The 20,762-nt window shown below is 41.9% G+C and overlaps 1 protein-coding gene across 3 annotated transcripts in view; it reads left to right on the top strand.

Moving 5' to 3' along the window:
• eif4g3a (eukaryotic translation initiation factor 4 gamma, 3a) overlaps positions 1-20,762 on the top strand; it is a 53,787-nt gene that overhangs the window by 16,447 nt on the left and 16,578 nt on the right. Inside the window, exons 5-16 of one of the 3 annotated variants that reach the window (XM_086117530.1) lie at positions 445-477; positions 2,761-2,781; positions 5,879-6,058; positions 10,150-10,261; positions 10,361-10,521; positions 11,371-11,496; positions 11,911-12,070; positions 13,426-14,181; positions 15,647-15,735; positions 17,175-17,460; positions 18,317-18,450; positions 20,606-20,725. In XM_086117530.1, the coding sequence (XP_085973656.1) occupies positions 445-477; positions 2,761-2,781; positions 5,879-6,058; positions 10,150-10,261; positions 10,361-10,521; positions 11,371-11,496; positions 11,911-12,070; positions 13,426-14,181; positions 15,647-15,735; positions 17,175-17,460; positions 18,317-18,450; positions 20,606-20,725 (2,178 nt within the window). Of the gene's footprint in view, positions 1-444; positions 478-2,760; positions 2,782-5,878; positions 6,059-10,149; positions 10,262-10,360; positions 10,522-11,370; positions 11,497-11,907; positions 12,071-13,425; positions 14,182-15,646; positions 15,736-17,174; positions 17,461-18,316; positions 18,451-20,605; positions 20,726-20,762 lie in introns of all 3 variants that reach the window. The other 2 variants (XM_086117529.1, XM_086117531.1) reach the window with 2 other exon arrangements.

Raw genomic sequence — 20,762 nt, 5'->3', positions numbered from 1 at the left:
TCTGTCAAATTATTACTGTATATATGTTTTATGTTCAATAAACAAACAAACAAATATGAATAAAATTGCCCTGCCTTGCCTTATTTTTGGCATGGAAATATCTTTCATAGTAATACTGGCATTACAGCATGACTTTGAGTGTGACAACTCTTTTAGCACATGTTAGTGATGGACTACAGCACATTCCGAAGTGCAGATGTTGTGTATGTTCTCGCTGTAGGAATGGATCTCTGTCATAAATCGAGCACCCCCCACCCCATGTGGTGTAATGTTCTCAATGAGTTCAAGCCCTGGTTAGTCAGTTAATTAAGACAAAGTTGCTCCATCGTGCACTCCTGCAGTTTGATTGCCATTTACCGTCTGCCACACTGCTCATCTCTGTCTCTTTTGTGCTCTTTCCTCTGCCTGCTTTGCCACCACTGCCTCAAACCTCCCTCCAATCAGTTTGCGACGGGCCCACGACAAACCCACCATCAGGTACATTCTGCGACTATCATGTTCCTCCTCAAAATGTTGATTTGAAAACTTGGCAATGTACCATTGAACTGATGATACAGTGGAACGATAGTTGACTTTTAGATACTAATTTCAAAATGGTTTCTATCTCCATAGGCATTAATGTAAGTTGGTGATTAGTTAATGGAATTAATTTAGCATAACCTGTTACAATCAGGCTGGATTTACACACCTGTTCCAAGTGCCCAATTCCAATGTACTGCGATTATTTTTTTTTTGGACTGTTTACCTGTATACTGTATGTCCTTTTCAAGAGATACTAATATTAGCAAAGTCACAAGTCGCTGCCCTCTTTATGTAATTTTCATGGAAGGAGTGATTCAAACACCTCTAAAATGCTCCAGAACAAATAAATTCAGGGGGGAAAAAACTTGAAGCCCAAAGTCCATGGCCTACTGTAGTCTACGGCCTTCACTCCTCTTCTCACCAATAAAGTTCTATTTGTGCTATTTAAGTTGGGGGCAAGTGACATCATTTGAAACATAATGGTCACTTTGATAAGTCCACTTGAAGTACTCGTAATTTCATCCTATACAATTTTTTTTGTAGATATTTTTAACTAAAACTTGTTAGCCAAACAAACCAAAGGATCCAGGAGATATGTTTAAAAATAATCAGGTTTTACTGTTTTACTCTTTTTTTTTTTTTAAAGCAGGTTTTCTACGGGTGATATTGCATAAAAATGTTACCCAAAGACCCTCCTCACCCTGACACAAAAAAGTGAAACCGATTATTGGCATTAAATTCACTAGAAAAATAGGATTTGAGTTCATGGAATGAATCAAACTCATATCTCAAGGCGCCACACCGCCTACTCCTGATGCAAAACTATTTTCGACCACTTTCTGTAGCATTTGACAGTTTCTTTCTGACAAGTCATGTGGGGTCAATGAGTGGGGCGTTTAGTGTCATTCGTGTCAACATACACACACACACACACACACACACACACACGCAGTGCATGCACTGGCTGTCACTAACTGGCGCTATGCTCTGCTGTGCCACCACGGAAGTGGAGTCTGAAAGCAGATGAAGCCAAACAGTCAGGCTTTTTATCCCGATGGAGAAATGTCCATTGTGCTCTGAGTAAGACACTCCATGTGTAGCCATGAGCAAATTCATTCACTCGGTTAAGAATGCTGTTTATTTTATGTCATTGACGTATTCTTTTTAGTTTGTATGCGTACTTGTTTTTTTGTGGGCGAATGCATTTGCGTGCGTGCTCACAAAAAAAGCCCCTGGAAATAATCATGTGTCATAATGCTGCCTTGATTGAAAGTCAGAGTATTACATCCAAAAGTAACTGTCAGGATTTACGCTGCTTCAAGTGTCACAATTTGTGTGTGTGTGTGTGTGTGTGTGTGTGTGTGTGTGTGTGTGTGTGTGTGTGTGTGTGTGTGTGTGTGTGTGTGTGTGTGTGTGTGTGTGTGTGTGTGTGTGTGTGTGTGTGTGTGTGTGTGTTTATATATAATCCAAATAAAGGCTCGAATCGATGAACAGTTCCTTCAAAGCTTTAATCACGGAATATTCCGGGCACCCGCGGTTACAGACAATGGCTGCGATGGTCACGAGTGCGAAGATGGAAGAGATTCACATCATTTTTATACCATCAGAAGGGCGGTACCGAGACACAAAGTGTGTTATCATAACTTTCGTTTCTCCTAAACCGATTCTCAGCTTGCCGCATTCCAAAGTTTGTGTCTTCAGCAGGGAGTATTCCAATTCTAGGTGATGATTGTTACAAGGACACCAAGCTACGCTGTGGGCATGGGAAAGTTATACAGTATGACGAAACACTGTATATTACGCACACACGTGTGTGTGTGTGTGTTTGTATGTATGTGTGTATATATATATATATATATATATATATATGTATGTATATACTCTATGTATAATCTATATATATATATAATATACAGTATATACATACATATATTACACGTGTGTTTGTATGTAAATGTTTGTGTGTGTGTTATATATATATATATATATATATATATATATGTATATATTACATTACACAAGCACACACTTGTCAACCAGCCAATCAATCCCGACTGAACCCGGTCAGCGTTTTCCACTTGAGCTCCCACTCAGCGCTCATTGTGAGACTACAGATATTTTTGTCCGGGTGGTCCTCGTCGGGTCGACAGAAATGATCGCGCCCTTCCTGTGTGTGCGTGCATCTGTGTCTGCAGTCTCACCAGTGCAATTGGCTTTTGTCTCTTTCCTGCTCTCAAGGGAGGTTTCAGGCCCATCCAGGTAACACATTTGCACCGGCAGACCTGCATGGCATGATGTTGACGATGAGGTGGATGAGGGTCATTCCAACAGGCTCTCCGTTCCTTCCTCATAACTCATATGACAGACCTCTGGCGTCGTCTTTTTTATTTGTAGAGAGCAGGGGTGGGGAACCTTTGTCCTCCAATATTCAGAAAGCCACACTCGATTTAGGAACAAATCCTGATGCCAATATCAAACTCATGTTTTATTATTAGCCATGATGAACATTTGTGAGCTGTATTTTGGCCACTGGCTGTAGGTTCCCCGCCCCTCTTGTAGAGGAAACGCTTCGACTTTTGTCCATTCATCATTTACTGTTTTGTCTTTGTGTATGACTCATCTCCCAACCAGCTTGCACACTTGCACAAATAGCATGTGGCATTAACAAGACGCATATGCATGTTTTACGAGCATTTTTAATCCCTTGAGTAGTAACACCGTGTCTAGAGAATCTGTCCCTGGTTCATGGATGCACTCACTGGGAATTTATTTTAAATTTTTTGCTGGTTAACTTGCCAGATTTTTAACTGAGGAGTTTACAAGAAAAGCCAATGAAATTGATACATTGAGTGAATGTAAGTGTTTTTCTACTTCCACCTTCCTCAACTCATCTAAACTTTCCCACTGTCAAAATATTCAGCTCATTTAGGACAGCCTTGGATTTGTTTAGATTTTTCATGCAATTAAAGAAATCACAAAAGCATGCAAAGTAATGAAGAAAAGTGACAAATACCTAATTTCTCAACTGATTCAAGTCATTCAAACTTCGAAATGTTGAGCATTGCAAACATTACTATATTCCAAAATTTCCACTATCCCTATGTGTTGAAGTGCACATTTTCCACGAGGAAATGTTTTTGATTTATTCTTTGTTTAATGACGCAAGGCAACTGAGAAGAGTTGATCGTTTACAATGCCGACCTGGAGCCAACTTGTGGTTCAGTGTCTTGCCCAAGGACATTTAGACAGCGGACAGTCAGAGTCAGGATTCAAACCGGCAACCCTTTGGCCACTAGACAACCCACTCGACCAACAGAGCTACGACGGCCCCACTGAATTACCAAGTGACCAAAACATTTTACCAATCCCTCTCAAATTCAACATGTCTCAAACTGTTGAAAATCTTTCTTGAAAAACTGTTGAACATTTCAACAGTTCCCACTTTTTGAAGAAGTCCAGTTTTCTTGCATGAATTCCTAAATTCATGCAATGTTATTTATTTGCGGATTCTTCATTTCTCAGCAAATGAAAATTATTTGATGATTGAAAAATTCCAACTCTGTGAATGCAGTCGCATTTTCCTCGAGAAAATTCCAAAATGTATTGAGACAGTTTACGCATTGACCGCAAATTGACTTCAACATTTCTCAACCGATTCAAATCATTTTACCTAGAAATGTTTTTTAATCCTCCAAAAAAAATTCTTTTTCAAGGTGTCCACATTTTCCTTGATACGATTTCCAAACTGGAGAAACTTTACAAATATACAGTAAATCCCTCTCCATTGCCAGGAGTACATTCCAGAACACCCCCGAAATCAGTGCTAAAGAAATACACCTCGGGAAGGTTATTTTCACATTTCCACGCTGATCTCAGTCACCAACTGATTCCTGCAGGTTCCCCACAATAATTGCAATCAATAATCTGGTTTTGTTTTGGAATAGGTAAATGCACATTATTTGAAAATGTTTATTATGCTGACAAATGAACTGACATTTTGTGCATGTCAGCATGCCCCCCCCCCAAAGAAAAATCAACAATATTTACCATGCACATGTATCCTGATGTAAAAGTAATATTTTAGGGCTCCCCCCCAAAAAATACCGCCCTCCCCGAAAAATATGCAGACACTATGTAATGTCAGGAGAACATGGTTTCATCGTTTCCTGATCATTTTTGTCAAAAGGAAAGAAGCAAAGAACCATTTGCTGGTTCAAGAGCAAGCTCTAAAGCGCCTTCCACATGTATGAATTTAATTGTCAAGAAATGATCATCCATATCATCATCAATTCAATTTGAGAAAGGTTGCTTTATTGCAGTCCTGCACCGCCTACCCTCGCCGGCTTCTTTTTGCAGCGATCAATCCAGCTCATTCATGAACTGTAAACTAATCAAGAAGGCCACTTGAAGAGGGTTTACAACTGCATGTAATGTAAATACTGCGCGGTGGTAGTAATGAAGTGGAAGCGCTCCAGGTCAGATGGCTTTTATGAGATATTTGTTGTTGTTGTTTTATTGTTCAAGAGCAAGACTTGAAACGAGGGCAAATTAGTAATGGGCATTTTACCAGGAGTTAGATCGATGCAGGACAATAAACAAGACTGCAGCGCCGCTTATTTGGCGGCTTCACAAAGCATCATGCTTTGTGTGATGTCACAATAGGAACAGTAAGTGTAGTATCTTAAAACAACAATTGTTAAGTATTGTTAATGGCTTGGGGCTGTTTATCCTTTGAGGTCGTTGGGTTTCTTGTGATAATTAGTGAATCCAGTGGAAATCTTGCAGCTTCTTTACTTCTGCCAAGCTTAAAAGCACATGGTGGTTGGTCGCTGTTTGTTGTTTGGTTTTAGTGTGTTGGTTGGCTAGCAGAGGTCGGTGCAAAAACAACATTTCCTGATTTCCAGGAAATATGGAAAGAAATGGTTAGATCTTGGCGCGGATCAGATAAATATGAAATGGATTTTTTTCATCATTGGAGTCCGCTTGCCTTCAGGTGAGGCGATGCAGTGATCCAGAGGAGGGTGGATGAAGCGCGTGAGGCAGTTGGTAGCCTTTTTGAAATGCACATTACCACCACCTGCAAGACCGGGGTGGAACAGTGTCATCTGGCACCGAGAAAGTTATGTTTGAGTTTAGCGCTCTGAGTGTCATTCTACCTCTCCCGCTCATTCTTTTGTGTCTTATTTTTACACTGCTCTATTTGACAAACGTTACACGTGGGAATGTCAAATTAATAAGCAGCATACAATGGGATGGTTGAAATTTGTGTTACAAATCAAGACCAATGTCTCTGATGTGTATAAATACCTGTCGCCTTATCTTTCTCGCTCTTTCTTTTCTGTTGTTTGCTTGACAGTTTTTCCAGAGGACTCAGATGCAGACTGCAAGGCCCACCATCCCCACGAACACCCCCACCATACGGCCTGGCTCCCAGCCTCCCACGGCGGCCGTCTACCCTACTAATCAAGCAATCATGATGACCATGGCGCCCATGCCTTTCCCATCGCCACAGGCTGCACAGTACTACATCCCACAGGTGAGGTGGAGTGACTGTGTGTAACGTGTACTACAACCTGATGGGGCGGGGGAGAAAAAACAGGTGCTTCTGGTTGCTCTTCATTAAAAATGAGACTTTCTATGACTATGTTTATTCAAAATCATGTTTTGCCTTTTAAAATCCGGTGCATTATTGTGTTCGATGTTGCAGAGGGTGTCTTAAAGGTTGAGTTTGCAGTATTCGGGCTGCTAGCGAGATTTGAATGTAGCCTTAACTGACTCCGTCCCTCGCACCTCCTTGCTTCCCTGCCCAAAGCCACGCCCCTCACTCACGTGCTCGAGACGTGCATTGTAAACAAGACAATGTTAGCCACTGCTGTTGAAATGGTAGCTTGGGTTTTTCATGCTGGAAAGTTGCCAAACACAAAATGTAAACCTTTTTTTTTACTTTACATGCAGTCTACATCCATCCATCCATCCATCCTTTTTCTCTACCACGTATACTCACTAGGATCGCAATCATTCAAAAATATAACGGAGGTGAGAAACTTACCCCACGCCCCAATAAGAACAATGACATTGGCAGTGTGTTTTCCACAGAGATGGAGGACTTGATTCAATATGGCGTGAGTTGCCCTTTTTCGGACTTGTGACTTGCTTGCCAAACACTAATTTATAGTTTGAAATCTGCATTTTAACAGATTGCCTTTTTGGGAATGAAAGAAAGACAAAGAGGTTTTGTTTCAATCACCCAGTCAGCGTCGCTTGTTAGTGTGAAGTAGCGACCGAGACAACAACAATGGGAACAGCTCTGAGGATCATTAATTTGAATCAATGGGTGATCTTGTCGATGATGTTGGCAAAAATAGGATGGCAAAACGTATGGTTTGCGCCTCACAGGCAGAAGACACAACAGCGACGTCTAACTTCATTCGTCATTACAAAACCCACAAAGACAGTAAAGCGGCGTGTTGCTAGCAGTCAATTGTGGAGATTTAAAAAAAAAAAAAAGGTGTGGAGACATTTTTGGTTTCAAGGGTGATCACTTTGATAAAACTGACAAAAAGACAATAGCAACATGCAAAGTTTGAAACTCAGAAGGTAAGAGACAACATTCTGGATATTGTCTCTTTTCTTTCATCTGTCTGGCACATCTAAGATTGTTCCGTGAACCTAAGCTTTAGGTTAGCTCGACAGTTTACCTGTCAAATACTTCAAGTTGGTTCTGCATTTAATTGAGAAGCCAATAAAGCAATATATTAGACACAATGGAGACTGGAATCTTGAAACTATACAGTTAAAACAGTAATTATGATTTAAGCATATAGACTTAAATACACTGAGCCCTATTTTCATGCCCAGCACAAGTCTCGCTCAAAGTGTCGTCTTAACTGCGCACGTAGGTGGAGTTTTCTTTATTTGGTGTTTTCCTCGACTTTGTTTAGGTGGAATTGGGCATAAGGCGCTGCTTGTGTCGTTGTGCACCGTTGTGGTATGGAAGCAGCCAACTCCCTGCCAATCCAAGTGGCTCCTAACGTTTACACACACCGATTAGATTTGAGTAACAGATTGGCACCAGAAACAACGTGTGTCGCTTTTAAATCTGATGAATCAACATGTTTACTACCACATTCGTTCCATAGGTGTCAATATTTATCACCTTATTAGTGTGCCACTCAGTGTGAAAAAAAATATGCATTCGTCCAAATAATTTAGTTAAGTTTTTTTTTTGTGTGTAATTATTTAGAGACGTAAATGTGTAGAGTGTAATGTATTTTGTCATATAATCGGTGATGCAATTTTTTTTTCTTATCATCAACATACAGTATGTTGTGACTGAGTTTTATGACTTGACTTACGACTTGCTAAAACCAAGTAATGACTTTTGACTTGCTTGAAATTTGGTGGCAACTCGACTTGACCTGCTTGATGCTCTTTCCACAGTGACTTGAGACTCAAAGGTTACAACGTGAGATTTACAGTACTTGTGACTTGCATGTATGTGACTTACTCTCACCTCTGGTTTTCCAAGCCCAGCGGATGCAGCCCTCCGCATAGGACACCAACATTCTATACGTATACCAAAAACAAGGAACAAACACAAATTTTAAGGAATATTTTCAAACAATGTATAATGTTTTTCCTTTATATTTTCTGCAAATAGATTAATCCACAATCGCGAGTATGTGGGGATGCACTGTATTTGTATTTGCTCCCATTGGATTCCATCTTAAGGAAACATGGTATTTCCTTCCACTGCTTTGCGGATGACTGTCAGATCTATGTCTCACTGAGCAAAACAAGACACTTTTATCCTGCCTGGAAGAAACCTGGATGGCGCTAAATTTCTTGAATTTCAATGAAAATAAGACAGAAGTGATAGTGTTTGGTCCCAGTAGCCCTTGTACATCCCATCCTGTAGACTTGGGGCCCCCTGGCTCCTTATCTTAAGTCAACAGTCTCAGACTTGGGTCTTAAACTGGACTGGGATTTTAAATTGGAGTAATTGGTGCCGTTGTTAAATCCAGCTTCTTTCATTTTAGGCAGCTGGCTAAAGTAAAACCTCTCCTTTCGCATGAGCACTTTGAAACAGTACGGTAATTCATGCCTTTGTAACATCCCAGCTGGATTACTGTAATGCACTTTATTTTGGAGTCAGCCAATCCTCCATTAAGCGTCTCCAGTTGGTCCAGAATGCTGCTGCTCGTCTCCCAACTGGTACTCGTAAGAGGGAGCACATAACTCCTACTCTGGCATGCCTTCCCTGGCTCCTTATACATTTTAGAGTTATTTTTAAGATCCTATTATTGGTTTTCAGATCTGTAAATGGCCTCGCTCCACCTTACCTCTCTGAGCTCCTCTGCTCCTACAAACCTGCCAGGTGCCTCAGGTCTGCGTACCAGACATTATTTGAGGTACCAAGAACTAAGCGGAGGCTCAGAGGGGATCGAGCCTTTTCCGTTGCTGGTCCCTCTCTTTGGAATGAGCTCCCACTGAACATTCAGCAAGCCTCGTTGCCCATCTTTAAAACTCGTCTCAAACCTCATTTGTATTCTTTGGCTTTTGATTCAGCATGACTCAGACTTGATATTAGTTTTGCTGTTTTGTGCTTTGTACCGTCTTCGTTATTAATTTATTCTTTATTGTTGTACATATGTAATTTGCTCCATGTACAGCACTTTGTTTACAGCGGTGGTTGTTTTAAAGTGCTCTATAAATACAGTTGAGTGTTTACTTACTGTAATGCCCTCACATATAAGAAAGGAGAGCCTCGACTGCCTTCATTCTGCTAGGAGAACAGTAAAACACAAAAAGACAATGAGCACACTCAAACAGGAGGGAGCTCATACCCAAACACTCACTCATAGCCTTGGCGTCATCATACACCGCCTCACCAGGCCGATGTGGATATGTGGAAATACGTTTGCAGCACATTTCAAAAGTGTTGGAATATATTTGTGTGCTTAAATGCCTTTCAAGTGGATGGGAAGGGTAAAAAAAATAATAATTGGGGGTGCATCTGGAACATATCCACTTAAACACAGGTTCACGCTTTGATTTGGCATTTGCACACCAGTATATGGGTCGAGTTTATTGTCACTTGCATGAGACAGGGCCAAAATACCTTAAAATGTGCTAATTTGAGTTAATGTTAGACAAGTAATAAGGTGTAATTTCTTGATTCTCGGGGTATTCTGATGTGAAGTAAAGTCATAAGAAAACAAGATGTTTTAAATGGGGGAAAAAAAAGTTCATGTCCCATTTAAACTGCTTTCACACTGCTCGCTCCAAGCTGATATTTTTCTTTCAGCACTTGTGGGGAAATGCCATTCATCTCTGAGGCAATTCAGCAGAATGTCCAGGATTGTACTTGAGGAAGCGTTGTTTGGAACCTGTTCTTTGTGCTGTAAATTGTTTCTGCAGCGAGTCTGACAAGGGTTGTGACGCTGCCTCTTGTATACGATGTCACCATGCTGATTTGCTTTTTTGTGAGGAATAGAAGGGGTAAAAAGTAGAAGGAAAGCTTGAGCATGAGGCCGTTGACCATAAAATACCAGTTTTGTTGTCCTGTGGTGTGAAACAAACTTGGAGAGGAGTCTTGTCCTGATAATTGTCTTTGCCTTTCTGCAGTATCGTCACAGCACTGCCTACGTGGCACCTCCTCACCAGTATTCTGTCCAGCCCCCGGGGTCAGGCACCTTCTATCCAGGTCCCGGACCAGGGGAGTACCCACCCCCCTATCGTGAGTTTTTCAAATTCAACACAAAGGCACACTCTATACAAACAGTATAATTTGTGACAATTTCTTTTTAACATATTAAAACCATTTTCTTTCTCTCAGATCCCCTCAGGTACCATCCACCCGTGTCACCTTCTGTCCCCGCGGCCGTACCCACAGCCGGCCCCACCTACTACCCAGCGCAGACCGTGTATTCGGCCTCGCCGCCCATCATAGTGCCTACACCACAGCAACCTCCACCAGCCAAGCGCGAGAAGAAAACAGTGAGTACCTTAGTAGTCCATTCAGCAGTGTTTCACCTCTGAAGTTTTAATACAGTGGGTCTTCGCTTCATGACAATCCTGGCATGTGAGGTTTCAAGGTTACTAAGGCAATACTGCAGCGGTCATCAATGTGGTGCCTGCGGGCACCAGGTAGCCCCCAAGGACTACATGAGTATCCCCCGGGCATGTTATAAGAATAGTTCACCAGTCATGGGACATTGTAATTTCTTCACAATGTTGTAGAAGTGATAATTTCTAGATGTACCTACCTTGTTTAATAATTGTTGCTATTGCTCAAAATCATTAACATGATCCATACCTTAATGTAATTAATTATTATTAATTACTTCCGATTGAAGAAAATTTGAGCAAATTTGTTAAGTCAGAATTATGGATCAAACCGGTAGCCCTTCACGATAATCAGGAGCCAAATAAGAAAAAAAAGTCATTGACACCTAACGGTAATTACACTTTGTAAAGCTATTTTTTTTGTTGTTTCTTTTTTTGTTGTCTTTGATTATTTTAAGTTTTTATCCAATGCAATGTTTTTTTTCTTCATTAAAACCATGCTTCCTTATTTAAAACCTGGACGTTTTTTTCATACAAATATGGACTGAAACTATGATTCCACAACTGCATTAGTGATGAACTACTGCACAAATGTGGTTGGTCTAAAGATTTCTCTGGGGGAAAAAAAGAAACTTTAAGAGATCTTTAAAAAAAAAAAAAGACGACGAGATGAATGCCATTGCGCTTTTGCAAATGTGTGCGAAGAGGACCTCTCAGCAGCTGTCGTTGGATATGTGCGCTTTAGTGAGGTGTGTTGTTTTCGTGCCATTGTCCTCCCAGATTCGTATCTGCGACCCCAATCAGGGTGGAAGGGACATCACCGAGGAGATCATGGCGGGGGGCTCGGGGAGCAGGAACTCAACGCCCCCTGTCAGGCCTGCTTCCTCCACTCCAACCCCCCCTCAGGTAGGGCTCCACAGGCTCAGGGTAGTATCGCTTTAGCATCAGCTTGGCTGTAAAGGATGGTGTGGCGTTTTTTTGTTTGTTTTTTTTTGTCCTCATTGTGTGTCCACGAATGTTAACAGTGTCTTTCCTCTGCCTGTCTGTTTTTTTGTTTTGTTATTCTTAGCATGTATGTGTCTTAGCATCTTTGTGCTACAACTGCCCTCACTTCAAACTTCATCCTGTTGTTTCTGTTGTTGCATCATATGACAACCGCACTCCATTTGTACTAATTGTTTCGGCTTAATTCTGCAGTGTGCTTTGTGTTGTCTATTGCTTTCTTGCGTCTCTGTGCCGTTGGTTGATTTGTGTGCTGCTCAGTTCTCCTGCCCTCACCCTCATTATTATCCTCACGTTTTTTACCTCAAACCACAGCAGCCGCTGAGCAGCAGGCAGACTCCGGAGCTACAGTTGCCCTCGCACCCTCCCCATCCTCAGCACGTCTCTTCCGAAGACTTTGCGCCAGAACCTTCGTCGACCCCGCAGCAGTCACAGCAAGCAATGACAACTGAGCCCCCAGATGCCAAACCAGGGCCAGGTGGGACTCAACACATCATCTCCTCCCTTAAACTTGCAAATTTGATCACAGTCCATTCTGGGACAAAGCCTAACCTATTTGTTCAGCATTGAAAGCAGTTGTGTTGCCTTTGGAAATATAAAAACATTCCTCACAAGAATTTGGGCAAACTGGGCTTTGTGATGACATTTCATAATAAAACGTGAAAAAAAAAAAATTTAGTATTTTCCGCACTCCAAGGAGTATCTAAGAGCATTCAATTTTCTCAAAAGCCGACCGTGCGCCTTATAATCCGAGGTTCTGGAAAGCCATTTGTTACTGCTGCAGTGGTTGTGAAAGCTCTCTGTATAAATAAAGCTGTATTGTATTGCATTCCCTTTGGGTAGCTGCATCTAGTGGATGAATAGTGCAGCCACTATTGTAGCTTCAATTCTATGCACCTTATAATGCGCTGCGCACAATATATGAAGACAGATTTAAAATAGGCCTTTCATTGAAGGTGTGCCTTTTACTCCGAAGCGCCTTATAGAGAGGAAAATCCGGTAATTTGATCTCTAAATTTTCAAATGCATATTTCCAACCAGGGGCCGATGTGTGTCACGGGTGTGAGTATGAGCACGGATGGTTGTTCGTCTATGTGCGCCCTACGATTGGCTGGAAAACACTTCAGTATATATACATACGTGTGTGTGTGTGTGTGTGTGTGTGTGTGTGTGTGTGTGTGTGTGTGTGTATGTGTACAATTTTATAGATAGATAGATAGATAAATAGATAGATGTGTATATATTTGATCAAAAATGAAATCTATTAGCAACACGTATTTTGTACTTGTGCACATATTTCATACATCTGTTGAGGAAGTGTGTGGTCCTATGCGATCCCTTCCTTCCCCGCCGATGCTCTGATGAAAAATTGTGGCCTCTTCCAACATTTAAGTTGCCCAGGCCTGATGCGAGTGATGTCACAGTACGCAGTTGTGCAACAGTGATTCATCGCATTATTGGTCTTAAGGTTGTTTCATTATTGTGCTTGTGTTATTGTGCAGCACCTTAATTCACAGAAATACTCAAAACTGACTCGTCATTGAGTTGTCATCCATGACATGATAATTGACAAATGCACCACGAGAAGAAGCAAACTATCAAGTAGCTGACAATTTGGAAACATTGTCTCAGTTCAGATTTGGTGCTCAGTCAACATAATTCTCTCAATGCAAGGGGGAAGGAAGGTTTACCAGAAAAAGGAAATGTTTCAACATTTATTGAAGTGGGCTGAACTTTTTGAAACCCACAATGACTATCTTGTCAAATGTTATGTATTTTCGCTGTTATTCTTAATTGGTGCTGGTGTCAAACATTTGTTACCTCTACTTCCAGATAAGACACCAAAATTGGAGCCATTTGTCCAAAAGTCTTCCTCACCTGGGCTCCTGCAGATGGAAGCTCCCTTGGAGACACTAGAAGCCAGCGCTCCTCCATCAGAACCTTCTTCCACTGTTGAACTAGAGCTTGCCTTCTCTGCCTCACAGTCTGACCTCGGGGCCCTCCCGCCCACAGCTGTCGACACTGGTGACCGGCCACCCTCGACTGCTTCTTTTCACTCTGGCGGCGACCACAAACATTCTTCGATGGCACCTTGTACTCCCACTGCTGAGAAGCCTCCCTCAAATGCCACCTCTCTGTCTCTGACTGTCTCGCCATTGTCGATTTCCAAGGCTGTGAATGGTGTCGCAGACACTGACACCTATTTGGACATGCCAGCCCCTGAGACTCCTTCGGCATCACCATCGAGTGCACATCTTCTTGCTTCTTCTCTCGCTTTCCAAGAGACCTCCTCTTCGGAAACATTGCCCTCTGACATCAGGCCGGAGGTGCCCCTTGCTGCCGAGCTGGCTCCCATGGCGACTTTGGCAGTCGTGCCCGTCACCCTGACCTCCAACCCCATCACGGCTATGCGCGTCATGCTCCCCCCCGGCCTTCCGCCTCTGGTCCAGGCCACAGAAGAGACTGATGAGCCCAAGCAACCACTGGACAGAAATGACCTTGTCACCAGGGTGAGGGCAGAGGCACCTGGAGGCGTTACTGAAGCAGAGCCGCAGTATAATTCGTTTACTCGGAAGAGCCCCACTACAGGTACATGAACACACTGGAAACAGATGTTCGATCGAAACCTTCATTGCATGTACCGGTAATAATTTTATTTTTTTAAATCTAGTAGTTGGAGTACCATAGAAGTTCATAAAAAGAGGACTGGCCCATAATCACTTACAATAGTTCTCAAACCTTTTCCACCAAATTCCCTCTAAAAACATTTACCTCTTCCAAGTACCACCGTCAGGACCAACATTAAAATACGGTGGCAAATTAATAATAATAATAATAATAGATTTTATTTATAAGCACCTTTCAAGACACCCAAGGACACTTTACAATAACAAAAAACACAAAACAATACGGGTTGAGCAGCGGCAGCCAAAACGCGCCAGCGTTCACTCAACCCAAAAGTCAGAAACAAGGGTGAGTGTTGAAAAGCCACACACGACCAGCAGTAGATATTAAGCCTAAGTCTTATGAAAAACGAGACAGTGTCCTCCCTGTAAAGCACAATGAAGCGTTGATACAAAAAAGTTAAATACCACTGAATTACAGTTGGTCAGGGATTCTTTCAACTCTGTCACTGTCACTTTTAGAACACCGGTACTGAAAACAAGTGTTAGTGTGTAATTTTTCATGGCAAGGTATCATGATACAGTTGAAAGACTTGCTCAACGTGCATGACCTTGCAAGAGCCAGATTGATCACACACATCCCTCAAGAGTTCTCCACAGTATCAATCTGGGACTGCTCCAGTGTGATCTGCTTGGGATATTCACACAATCACTCTAATATTTTGAGCTGCGGCAATGCAACTTGTGCACGCCTACCAAACTTGTTTTGACCAATCACAGCAGTGGATTAAATGTCTATGAGTGGGGAATGCTCTGATATCAAACTCTTACCAAATCTAGTAGGTAACAAAGCACAAACATCTTTACCAGCTAAAAATGCACACAGCGCCTCTCATTGTTCTTCTTTCAAAAAGGCAACTGTGGGTAATTCTGCAAGACCAGAGTTGATTGCAGTAGCCATGTATTCGTCCACCGGTGTCACCATTGTTGGTTTGTTTGTGTCCCTCGGCATCGGTGCATCTTGTTTTTTGTCACAGCCACATATCCTGCCCCCTGTTGCTTTGTGTTTGGTTCGCACAACCAGTGGTGCAGCTCGGAGCCAGATCAGCCACCTCAGGGCAAAATGGATTCTTGGGATTTTGTGAACTCACAAATACCACGAAAATTCAGCTTGCAGGCAAAGGCTACGCTGTGCGACCCCAAACTAAACTCCCCTAACACACACACTTCATGGGTGGGCAGGTTCTCCGGCAAAAACTGTGTCTAAACACAGACTTCAGAAATAAATTGTCTATATGTATGTACCGTTAAAATGATTTGTTATTGCAAGTGAAATGTTGGCTTTCAAAGCAAAGTCTTGAAAACCTAAAGCGTGTTGTGTGATGAAATGGAAAGTGCTGGAAGTTCTAAAGTGTGACTTTCATTTGCAGTAAATGAGACTTCAGCTGCTACACCAAAGACCTGGAGGAAACCAAATGAATCGATTCACGCCAGAGACCCACCTCTGCAGGAGAATGAGGTTAGAGAAGGAAGATGCTTGGACATTTTTCACATAGTTGCGCATGTTGATTTTCAAAATGAAAGTCTCTGAAAAATGTCAGCCTAGCAAAGAAGCAAGACAGTTGGAGAGAGAGAGAGTAGCGGAAAGGCGCAATAAATCATGCGGAAAATGTTTCCACGTTTGCTGCAGGAAAGCGCTTAAACCTGACTTTTGGGTCAAGCAAGGTGTTATCTATCATCCACTCTGCTCATTCAGCACACTGTTTGTAAATTCAGCTGTGTGCTTCTTCCATTTCCTGCTCTTCCACACCCATGGTTTTTCAAAGCCTTTTTCATGGCCTGTTGTAGTTTCACGCTGGAGGCAATGCTCCAAACCAGCATTACATTGGATGGAGGAGGCAGACAGAAGGACACACTTGCAGGGGGTCCTCCAGTTTTATGAAGCCTTAATGAACAGCAGTCTGGGTTTTGTCGACTATGTTTTCTCCATTCTCTTTTCTCGACCAGGTGGCCCAAATTCTTTTGCGCTGCTGACCTAATTGAGCTTGGAAAGCCTGCAATTTCAGGGCTATTATTATTATTTGTACTAGCTACATTATTTATAGCCAGTTTTGCTAACTTGAGTCAGATAACCATCACTGGAAAAAAGTAATCGCATCACACACAATTAGAGGAGTCTTGCTGAAGAAAATTTTCTTCAATCTCAGCTTCTGTGTTTTTTTTTCCACCCCAACATCAATATCTATCATGATAGAAACATGATCAATATCAACTGAAAATATGTTCGATAGAAATAAAATCAAGAAGAAAACCTAGACCCCGGAATTCTTTGTGCTGTAGAGACTACATTATAGTGTAGGGCCACAATTACAGGCACCTAAGAGGACATTTTGAGCACAAAAGCGAGTTTTGAGCTTCATTGTGTGCTCGTCTTCCGTATGCTCGTCTACCGAGTGTGCACCCAAGAAGAAGCCACTCAACCAACGAAGAAGTGCTCATGTTTGCGCCACGGGCATCTGGTGTATGCACACCAAACTAAAGTGTAACTTTGCTGAAATAAATGATTAGTCGCTTCAGCGCAACGCTTATGCCCATAAATTAGATATCTCCTTATTGTATACATAGACTGCGAATGAAAAAGACCTGAAAGTGTAACTTAAGGCAATTACAAACCAGCCTATGTCCACAACATTGAAAAAGAAGAAAAGAAAGAAAGTAAAGCAACACGGTCAGACTACTTGCTGTTGCCATCATTGACAGCTGGGCACTCGTTGCTAGCTGCTGGCTGCAAACGCCTGACAGCAAGTGCAGCAGGAATGTTTTTGCTTTCTTGTGCCGTTTTCTTTTTGCCACTGTGCAAACTAAGATGGTTCATTGCATATCATGTGTGAGCTTGAAATGTAGTATGCCAGCACGGTTGTAAACTGAGGCACCTGTTGATACGAACTCTTGCTATAGGACAAGCCTCAGCCTGTAGATCCGGTCACTGTGGATCCGGCGCTGCAGTCGGCTTTGCTGGGGGGCTCCAGGGCACTGCCATCACTCTTCCCCTCTGTCGACGCTCCAGCTCTTGCCAGCAGCCCCGAGGCCGAAAGAAGGTTGGCTATCCCAGAGGAGAACGGCGATGCTGAGCCAGAGCCTTTAAGGAACGGGGCAGGCCATACCTCTGAGACGGAGAGCAATGACAGCGGCGTCTCACCTGGGGACAAAGACAACTCCACTGGGGCCTCACAGGACATAGAAGGTAAGAGAAACTTCACTTAAGATTAGGGTTGCAAAATTCCAGAAATGAATGGCAATATATGGGAATTTGTGGGAATAAAACTGACATTTATCAAAGTTGGTTCTTAATAGGAAAGTTGAATATAGTGGGGGAGGCGCCATATTTTAACACAATCTTGATTGAAACAAGCATATTTTATGCAAATACATTTGATTATGAAGAGCCCATTGCCTGAAAGGCTTCAGCAAAAATGCAGAGGCTAGGCTTGAGAAGCTTTTGAAGGAAGAGGCTTTTTTCATTTGCATCTTGAACTGGATTTATGGGGGAGAGGGATGAGCTCTTTTTATTAAAAATTTTGAATGGGACTTTGTTGCTATTTTTGTAGTTTTTTTTTAATGAGTTGAGTCCGGGATTAGTAATATTTGACTTGCATCATGTTTGTTCGTCAATAAAATAATTCATTGTTTGATAAAATATTTAAACCATTGAAATCATTTTAATTTGTAATACTGCCACTGTGAATGGATATCTACTTGCTACAAAATATTTATATCTACACTTGAATGTAACACCCTTTCCTTGTATTTATTTTTTTTTCAATGTGTAATATTTTCAAAATTCAGCCATCTTAATTTCCCATGGAAATTGACCGGAAATTTCTCATTACAGTCTTACTTTTTTTTTCTTTTGGGATACACAACATGATTGACCTATTCTTGTATTAATGTGAAACAAATGAAGATAGGCAAATAACAAGGAGTAGATAAATCCTTTACTACTAAAATATTTTTGTTATCTGTTTAAATGTTCAATAAACATAAGAGCAGAAATGATTTGATTTATCATTATCACTTGTCTTTTTCTCACAATGTGCCAGTTGGTCCAGACCTGTCTGATCCCAGCAAGAAGCGACAGTATGACAGGGGCTTCTTGTTGCGATTCCAATTCATGCCCGCCTGTGTACAGAAACCAGAGGGTCTCCCGCCAATCAGTGATGTGGTGCTTGAGAAGGTGAGTACATCCTTTGTTAGAGGTTAATGGTGGTTGGCTTGAATATTTTTCCCTACCACACCTGATGGACCACTCTGGTCTTGATCTACAGGCTTATAGAAAACCCTGCACAAGCATGGATTGTCTATCCTTGGTATTGAGTCTAAGGTCCATGTACTAGTGCACTTTTATTTTTCCTAACTAGTAAGAAAGTTCAACCCACTTGTCGGATGTTGAATAAATACCTTACAAGCTGTTTGACCATTTATATGAAAGCCTACAATCATGCTTAATTGTGTTACTAGTGGGGGAAAGAAACAGCAACTTGCGCGAAAAAAAATTGAGTTCATTTCAGTCTTGGGCAAGCTGGCGTCATTGGCCAGCGATGTGCTTTTTTGGGGTACGTCAAACTTGTTAATGCCTTTGCAAGTGAATATCAGTGCAGTGTAAAAAGGCAATGTACCCCATTAGTATTTTTGTAGCCTGATTATTCAGACTGTTTAATCGATAACTGTTGTGCTTGTCTTAATTGTTCATCTCCTAAAAATGAGACAAATTTACAGAGGTGGGCATTTTTCAGTAGTAACGGAAGATCTGTCACTGATAGACGCCCACTTTGCTGGTGAATTACAGGAAACTTAAAAAAATGAGAGCCTAAAGACGGTGTGAGTTTTTGTCCTGTCATTGTAATCGTCACTAACCGAGTCAGGACCGACGGACCTTCTCCGTCAATCACTTTCAAACTCCCGTTTCACTGACCATTGAAGGAAACATGCTGCATTTCTTGGATGTTTGTGCTCAGGGGTGACTAAACCGGGGTTGCCTCGAGCGGAGAAAAGGAGGTGCTCCTTTGACTGAAAAACAAAAGTTTGAACATCGCCAGTAGGGCTGGGCGACATATCTTTATCGTATCAAAATCGAGATATGCACATTCAAGATATTAACATCGAAATGAGGACAATATCAGTCACATGACCTTGCCACACTTGTGTTGAATGTTAAGATCAATCCAACCAAACACATTTCTCCTTAATGGCAATTGTATTGCAGAAGGGGAGAGGGAGGAGGGACACGCAGCCGCTACTCCCTTGACAGCACACTCGGAAGAAATCCACTTCCGTGTTCACTCTCAAGTGTATACGGATGGTGCACATATCTTTTGTTCTAGAACATTACCTGATCATGTTTATAATTTCCAAATTACCAGTCGGTAAAATAGCAACATGCCCACCTCTGCAAATATGTTGTTACACAAAATATTAAATATTCCATTTTGATTTGGCATTATTATTATTATTATTGTTCAACAAATCTACTGATCAATTTGTGGGATGCAATGTGAAAGCACACACCATTGCAGCAATATCGCACTTCCACTGTTGAAACTGCAAAGGTGTATTGATGCTTAGGCATGAAAGAGGCTCCTGATTTTTGTATTGCAGTGTGTAATGTGGAGCATGGGGGTCTGCTGAAATCCTGTTTTGATTAAAATCACACTGCCATTATGTCACACTTGGCAGCATTATGCCTTTCCCTGTCCCCTCCCACCTCTGTCAAAAAAGTTACTAAACTGGCCCAATGTAAAAAAATAAATACATTTAAAAAAAGTTTGGGATCTTAACAGGAAAAGAGGAGAGGAGAGGTCAATAAGATGAATTCTTTCATTTCTCGATTCCCCAACCCCGTCTCTTTACCCACCATCGTCCCTCTTGCTCATGCGTTGCTTTGTTTTCTTCCACATCTGCTTCTGACTTTTCTCCCTGGTCATCCCACTGAGCTGGGCTTACATAATGTACAGGCTGGACTGTTTAAAAATAAATAAATAAACAAATTCGCCACACAATACAACTGATAACGTAGGACGGCTTTTCGGTTGCGACAGGTCACCTTTAGGCTAAACTTTGTCATAAATGCAGGTTTTTTTTTTTTCCAAGTCCTTTTCTCAAATATTAGTGCGGGATTACTGCGCCCCCTGCTGCCCATGTTTTTGCATCCATTTTCTACAATGCTTTCCCATCAGCGAGAGAAGTGAGGCATACCCTAGACTGGTCAACAGTCAACTGCTGGGCATATTAAAAAGCAAACAAACAAACAAAACTAACAATTGCACTCGCATTCACTCACATTCATGGGTAATTTAGAGTTTTCAGTTAATCTGACATGCATGCCATTGCAGATGAACCATAACAAGTTGCCTTCTCGAGCGGCGGATCCCAGGGTGATTTCCAGGGGGCCTGATTTCACACCGGCCTTCGCAGACTTTGGCAGACAGATGAGCGGTGCTCGAGGCGCGATGGTGAGTCGCATAAATAACAGGACAAAATCTTATGGAG

This window comes from Hippocampus guttulatus, chromosome 8 (assembly GCF_054856545.1).
Source record: "Hippocampus guttulatus isolate MCC_2025c chromosome 8, RoL_Hgut_1.0, whole genome shotgun sequence".
In the NCBI taxonomy this organism is placed as follows: domain Eukaryota; kingdom Metazoa; phylum Chordata; class Actinopteri; order Syngnathiformes; family Syngnathidae; genus Hippocampus; species Hippocampus guttulatus.
Note: the sequence above shows the minus strand (reverse complement) of the source record. Positions and strands in the feature narration are given on the sequence as shown.